The 8,038-nt window shown below is 34.5% G+C and overlaps 1 protein-coding gene across 4 annotated transcripts in view; it reads right to left on the bottom strand.

The window, feature by feature from the left end:
* The window catches only part of FAM228B (family with sequence similarity 228 member B), a 60,257-nt gene that overhangs the window by 39,274 nt on the left and 12,945 nt on the right, over nucleotides 1-8,038 (bottom strand). For 3 of the 4 annotated variants that reach the window (XM_023732407.1, XM_023732406.1, XM_012555918.2), the window contains exons 2-4: nucleotides 5,289-5,357; nucleotides 3,686-3,877; nucleotides 2,563-2,643 (exon numbers count right to left, since the gene is read on the bottom strand). In XM_023732407.1, coding sequence (XP_023588175.1) covers nucleotides 2,563-2,643; nucleotides 3,686-3,877; nucleotides 5,289-5,357 — 342 coding nt within the window. Of the gene's footprint in view, nucleotides 1-2,562; nucleotides 2,644-3,685; nucleotides 3,878-5,288; nucleotides 5,358-6,638; nucleotides 6,967-8,038 lie in introns of those variants that run through there. The other variant, XM_023732408.1, reaches the window with a different exon arrangement.

Raw genomic sequence — 8,038 nt, 5'->3', positions numbered from 1 at the left:
CATTGTCTTTATAAACTGTGTTATGCCAATTGAGCTAGATGTTCCCTGAGACCATGGTCCCCACAGCCCTCCACCCAACAATTCAGTCCCTTAGGGAATTTGGATGTGTCTATGGAGCTTCCACGACCTTTCCTTGTACAAGTTGTGCTGGTTTCCCCAGTATTGGGTACTGTCTCACCCAACAAGTGGTAGTTTCTTAAAGGTTAGTTATGATGTGGAATCTGAAACCATATCAATAAATTTTTCATACTCGGCTACACTGAAATCCATTGGTGTATCTTGCACTTTGAATAGATCTTTTACTCATTTATGATTTTATAACATCATGAGTTGGTCATTTGGAAAAAAATGGATCACTGGGTTAAGTGAGATCTTCCTAATGCTGACATATTTCATCATATAATATGAAAGAATCACATTCATTAATATCATTATGGATCTCATCAATAAAGTCTGAGTATTAGCATGCTGTCACATTCATCATGGTGAATATGAGTTTTTCAAAATTCTAATTTTTGGGCTTAAAAGCTCACATTTTATCATTGGCAAAAAATACTGTCAGTTGTTTTCCCTGAAGTGACACACTCGCTTCATTCATTTTCAGGATAATGTCTGCCAAATACTCAAAACTTAATAACCACAGTTTGTAAATCATTCTTTCAAGTAAAAATTGTTTCTGAAAACAAAAACAAAAAACAAAAAAATCAGCCAGTTCAGCTCACAAGTCAAGCAATCATACTGTATTTCAGTATGCAGCAGAAGTGCTTTTTATATACTTCCCATTTCATCACACAGAATATTAAAAAGACATGGACTTGAGGGGCAGGATTCAATAAAATTAATAATTTTTACTTCTTCATCAAGGACATTCTTAAGGGAAGTTGTATTTTTTTTAACTGCAAGTGCATTGCAGTGAAGAATATAATGACTAACAGTGCGATTTGGTGACAGACTTAAGTTGTTTCAAAGCAGCAGCAGTTTGACCCATCATTGCTTTTACACTATCAATATAAATGTCAACACAATGAAAAAGACAACTAATATTTAATATTATCTTGAAGAGCCCTGGTGGCACAGTGTTTAAAAGCTCAGCTGCTAACCAAAGGGTCGGCAGTTTGAATCCACTAGCTGCTCCTTGGAAACCCTATGGGGAAGTTCTACTCTGTTCTATAAGGTCCCTGTGAGTTGGAATTGACTCAACGGCAATAAATTATTATTACAAAAAGAGCTTTGGCTTAATGTATCGCCTTAAAGGGTCTTGGGGATATCAAGAGTCTGTGTATCTCACTTTGGTAACTGCTGCTATAACCTAAATGTACGCAGGTCATCTATAAAATTCATTTAGAAAGGCAGCATAGTAAAAGAACAAAGTTAAATTTTGGTATCAAAAAGATTTGGCTTCAAATCCCAGTTCTGTTCCTCACTAGCGATGGTACTAGTTAGTGTCTTTAAGTCTCAGTTTAACTTTCACCTATAAAAATAGGGACAATAACACACACACACACCCTCAATTTAAAAAAAAAAAAAAGACCTAGAATTCCTGTGAAAATGCCAGTAGTTTAAAACATCTATGACACAGATAGGTTTTTTGGTTTTATTCTGTTTAATAATGGACTCTGTGGTGGGAGTGTAAATTTATGCAACCTATCTGGAGAACAATTTGGCAATGTGAATCAAAATCATGCATACCCTTTAGCCCAGCAATTCTGCTTTTAGCAAATTACCCTAAGTTAAAAATTAAGAAATATACAGCTACAGAGACGTCCATTAGAATGTCACTTACAACAGCAACAGGTCGAAGACAATACAGATGACTAAAATAGGGAATCTGTCAAATATATGATGGTATAGCAAGATATCACAAGTGGTTATAAACACGTCTATGCTCTGCTATTTAAAGCACAAGTAACCTAACCTAAAAAGCCTCACTTGCCTCATCTGTAAATTACCCCATATGGTAGTAGTGAAAATAAAATAAAATGGGGGAGGGGTGGGAAAGCCCTAACAGTTAAGCCCTCTTACGCAAGGTAGCTCCTATTAATAATAAAATTCTATGCAATGATTAAAATTAAATATTTATTAACATAGAAAGAAGTAAACCACAAATTGTTGGGAGAAAAAAAAAAGATTTTAAAACCAAATGTATAATATCTAACTCCTGTAAAATAAAAATGCATGCATATAGAAAGGAGTCCAGAAGGATATACAGAAAAATGTTATCAGTAAGTTAATTCTGCGTAATGGAATAATAAGAGTTTTTTTTTTTTAATTTCCTTTATTTAAAAATCTATTTTCTCATTTAGTGATCATAAAAATATATTACTTTTGTAACAAATCTGAAAGTCCATGAAATTTTTAAACAGCTATTATATAATTCTTACATGCTATTTTCTAATTTTAGAGAGGCTTAGTTTACTTTTGCTTTTGCCTTTCTTGTTGCTTTCTAAGATGTGGAGATGGGAAATTATTCTTAAGATGTTACTGTGTTCTCAGGAAAACACTAAAGGACTACTCAAAACAACTAAATACATAATATCAAAGGTAAAATAAGATCTACCCTACCTTCAGAAAATTGGGGTCCTCTTTGGTCATATAAAATGGGTCATACTCTTTTGGATCATAATGTTCTATAAATGCATTTCCCTATAGGAAGGAAATAAAACCACACATAAACAAGAGGTGCACAGTTAATTTTGAGCATTAAAGAACTCGAGAGCCAAATACCCAGTTCCATTCTTATACTTCAAAATGACATCAATTACAAATGCAAAAGGGTAAAGAAGACCAAATTTGAAATTAACTTTAATTTATTCAAGTAATAAATATTATAGTGATGGAAGGAGTCTACTACAAATTTGCAAGATCTGGAAATTTGTTTTTAAATGCTTACTAGCTGAACATCTCAAATCTCTTAAAAATACCATAAGAACAGAAATATTTTATAGCTTTGCAGATAATTGAGTACCAGAACAAAATAAAAATATGTCCTGAACCTAGAGTACAAATTTTTAAAATTGGTAAATACAATTAATAATTACATGGGATGTGTGTCAGACCAGAACTGTATGCCATATGGTTTTCAGCTGCTGATTTTTTAGAAGTAGATCCCCAGGCCTTTCTTTCAAGGCACCTCAGAGTGGATTCGAACCTCCAAGCTCCCGGTTAGCAGCTGAGCACATTAACTGTTTGCACCACCGAGAGATTCCACATGCAGTATAAGAATAGGCAAAACTAATAAATGACTATAGAATTCTGAACAGTGCTTAGCTCTGGGTGGATGAGGGCGCAGTGCTGGGAATATTCTATATCCTGATCTAGGTGCTGATTACACTGCTGTGCACACATGTAAAAATTCATTAAGTGGTATTTACTGAATGTATGTTATATCCCAACAAAAAGTATAAATAAAAAATAATAAAATTAAATATAAACTTTAAAAAAAATTACATGGGAAAAACAAAGAAAAAATGGTTCTAATATACGTATTTAACTCCAGATTTAACCCTTCTCCTTTATCCCTTCCACATGTTCTCAATTTAAGAATAGTATATGCTACAACAGAGTACAGATGATACATAAAGTTATGTAAAGGGGAAGGGGCAGTCTGTTTGGAAGATTATAAACGAACAAAGATAACCATGGTCTTTAAACGAACTGAAGAAAATGTCAAATGATTTCTTAGTACCTTTTTATTTACATGTTTTAAAAAACCCTCTAATTCCTCTTGTCTCCTTTTTTTAATCTTCTTATATGAACAGACTTTTTCTATAATTTTCTTCTGAAGAGGATCTGCCACGTGGTCAACCCATCTTTTATATAATATCTCTTTTCTTCTTGCATTTAAGAAGTCATGATGTTGTACATGCTTATCTAGTTCCTAGTAAACAGTGATAGAAAAGATAAATGTATTACCCTAAAACTTTCTTGTTCTAAAATCTTTTCAAATTTTAAACTTCATTTATATTTATAATAATAACCCACAAAGTCATTCATTAATTCAATGATTTATTTGGCTTCTACTATATGACATACACTGTGCTGGAAACAAGGAATATATGGATAAATGAGACAACATGCCTGCTCTCTCTGGAAGACAGACAACAAAACAATTATCTACAAAACATTGGGAGGAGGGACAATACAGCAAGATAGATATGTAAATAGTAACTGAAGACAGAGAAGAGAAAAACTTACTATTTTCTAGAGTCTAGATTCCCAAAGTGGGAGACATTTAGGCTGGGCCTCAAAGAACAAGGACTTATCCAGGCATAGAAGAAGTGGTAGCGAATGAGGAAGAGCATTCTATGAAGAAGATGAAGAAAAAGACAACAGTAAAGAAGCAGAAGTACAGCACAACCTGTTCCAAATGGCAAGTAACATGAAAAGAAGACATCTGATTAGGCTGCAAACTAATTCATTCTCACCAAACCTTCTCATTCTTTCATACAGCAAATGAAATCATGTGATTACTAAGATCAACAACATGAAATTCAAAATGAAAATAGTAAAATAAGAACCTTGAGATGTTCTCTAGGCTATGTCCCTCTTAACTGCAGGTTATAGCACACTCCAATCATTCCCAATAAATAGTTTCTTTCCTTTTCAAAGAACTTTAGAAAAAAATCTTAAAAACTTAAAACAAAAAACTGGTTACCCATCCTAGTGTTTAGTCTACCTCACCGGGTCATTCTTCTTGTCTAATTAAACCCATCTTGCTATAATTGAAGCCTTGTTCTTATCTATATATAAACCAAAAATCCACTGCTGTCAAGTTGGTTCTGACTCATGGAGACCCTATGAGACAGAGTAGAACTGCCCCATAGGGTTTCCAAGGCTGTAATCCTCCCAGAAGGATACTACCACATCTTTCTCCCAAGGAGCGGCTGGCAGCTTTGAATCACCAACCTGTCAGTTGGCAGCCAAGTGCTTAACCCCTATGCCACCAGGGCTCCTTACGTATATATACCTGAGTAATAACTGGTCTGGGTGTTCCAATAATAACACTTAAAGATAAGCTCATAGTGACTCCGTAGAAAACCCACTAAGATGAAGAAACTAGTGGGGGGAAAGTCTTACAAGGTTATCTGTGAAGGAATTCCCACAAAGTTTAAGTAGAAAGGAAGTCAATTACAGCAATCTCAGAGATCCTTTAAGGTTAATCCTGGGTGGTAATGAGTGGTTTTTCATCTATTTTCCAAATTGTTTATAATGAGGATGTACTACATCTAAAATGGAAAAATAATAAAATTTAATTTTTAATTAAGACATACACTATAACCAATTCTTACCTTAATTACATAATTTTCTCTATATAATATCGAATGAATAGCTGCATCAATATCTTCTTTAGCTAATGCCTACAATGAAAGAATTAAACTTTAAAATCAAATCTTGAAACAATTAAATTATTAGAACTATCTGGACTCATTATATTCTATGTGATAGATATATCCCTGGAAAGTGTAAATCCAATTTTTCTACCTCAAATCATATCATAAAGTACTTTTTAAAGAGTATTTGAATCTGTCTGCTCTCTGCTAAAGCTCATTCTAGAACAAAAATAACTCAGATTATGGGACATTTTGTGGTCCCAGAATGATCAAATGACTTGCCCAGAGTCACAGGGTGGTAAAAACCCATTTTTCTCCACATCCTATAAAATACTTTTAGCATTAGAACTTCACTTTTCTTTATGGCTGAATAATATTCCATTGTATGGATACACCACATTTTGTTTATCCATTCATCTGTTGATGGGCATTTAAGTTTTTTCCACCTTTTAACTGTTGTGAATAGTGCTGCAGTTGAACACTGGTATACAATTGTCTGTTTGAGTCCTTGCTTTCAATTCCTTTGAATATATACCTAAAGTGGAACTGCTGGAGCACACGGTAATTCTATGTTTAACTTTTTGAGGAATTACCAAACTGTTTTATACAGCAGCTGCACCATTTTGTAATTTCTCCACATCCTCGCCAACACTTACTGTTTTCTATTTTCCTGATCATAGCTATCCTAGTGTGGATGAAGTGATATCTCATTATGGTTTTGATTTTCATTTCCTTAATAACTAACAGAGCCCTGATGGCACAGTGGTTAAGAGCTACTACGGCTGCTAACCAGAAGTTGGCAGTTCGAATCCACCAGCCACTCCTTGGAAACCCTATGGGGCAGTTCTACTCTGTCTCATAGGGTCACTGTGAGTCAGAATCTACTCAACGGCAAGGGGTTTGGTTTAGTTTTTCAATGACTAATGATGCTGAGATATTTTCATGTGCTTGTTAGCCATCTGTATATCTTCTTTGTGAAATGTCTATTCAAGTCTTTTGGCCATTTTTGGATTGCATTGCTTTTGTCTCTGTTGCTGAGTTGTAGGAGTTCTTTATATATTCTGGATGTTAAACCCTTATCTGATATATGAATACTAGAAATATTCTCCCCATCTATAGGCTGTCTCTTCACTTTGTTGATAGTCCTTTAATGCACAAAAGTTTTTAATTTTTACGAAGTCCAATTTATCTATTTTGTCTTTTGTTGCTTGTGCTTTGGTGTCACATCTAAGAATCCTTTGTCAAAAACGAGGTCCCAAGCATTACTCCTATGTTTTCTTCTAAAAGTTTAATGATTTTAGTTCTTACATTAGGGTCGTTGATCCCTTTTGAGTTCATTTTCATACATGGCGTGAGGTATGCTTCCAGCTCCATTCATTGCATGTGAAGATCCCGTTGTCCCAGCACCACTTATTAAAGAGACTATTCTTTCTCCACTGGATGGAATTATCACTTTTGTACTAAATCAATTGACTAGAGATGTATGAGCTTATTTCTGGACACTCAATTCTATTCCTGTAGAGGGTCCCTCTTGAGTCTTCAGCTGAATGCTAAATTATGCATGCTAAACAGGAAATTACAAGTAACACTGGGCAAAAAAACACCTGAAAAAATATTAGAGGGAACATTCCTTAGAGGTCACATAGGCTGAGAAGCTGTTCCTTTTAACATCAGCCAAAGTGAAAAACCCCATGGTTCCCAAGGCATCCAATCAAAAATCATCACGCATGTAAAGAAGCAGGAAAATCTGACCGATAATGAACAGAAAAGTTAGTCAAAACTGCCCCAGAAATGGCACAGATGATATAATTAGTAGGCAAGGATTTTAAAATAGTTATTATACCTGTAGTTCATAGTTCAGGAAGCCAGAGGAAAAAGGAGACATTGAAACAGGGGGATAAAAGGAGATAAGACAAAATGACCACTATCAGGAATGTGACAGGTGACATCATTACAGATTTTACAGATATTAAAAAGAAAACATGAAAATATTGTTAACAACTTTATGCCAATAAACTTGAAGACCTGGATGAAATGAACAAATTCCGAGAACCTCAAATAACAAGGCTCATTAAAGAAGAAACAGATAATCTGAATAGTCCTGTCTCTTATTAATAAACTGAATTTGTAGCTAAAAATCTTCCCATAGAGGAAATTCCAGGACATAGCACTTTGCTGGTGAGTTCTACCAAACACTTAAGAAAGGAATAATTCAAATCTAACACAAGCTCTTCCAGAAATGTGGTGAGGCGGGAATACTTCCAAACTCATTCTATGAGGCTAGCATTACCTTGATACTAAAATCAGAAAAAAGATATAATACAAGAAAACTTCATATCAACAACTCTTATGATCATACTTGCAAAAATTCTAGACAAAATTTTAGCCAGCTGAACAAAAAGGATAATATATTCTGACAAAATGGAGTTTGTCCCAGGAATACAAGGCTGGTTTAACATTAGAGAGTCCACCAATGGAATTCACCATATTGACAGCATAAAAAAGAAAATCTATATGACCTTCTCAGTAGTTTCAGAAAAGCCATTTGAGAAAATTCAACATCTATTCTTAAAAAAAACCTATCCCCGGCAAGATGGCGCTCTAGGCAGAAACACCACGCCGTCCCTCCACAACAAAGATCCGAAAAACTAAGCCAAACAGAGAATCAACAATCCTGAAACCCTAGAACATCAAATGAAGAGATAAAG

The sequence above is a fragment of the Trichechus manatus genome, unplaced genomic scaffold, assembly GCF_000243295.1.
Source record: "Trichechus manatus latirostris isolate Lorelei unplaced genomic scaffold, TriManLat1.0 scaffold00052, whole genome shotgun sequence".
Taxonomy (NCBI): domain Eukaryota; kingdom Metazoa; phylum Chordata; class Mammalia; order Sirenia; family Trichechidae; genus Trichechus; species Trichechus manatus.
Note: the sequence above shows the minus strand (reverse complement) of the source record. Positions and strands in the feature narration are given on the sequence as shown.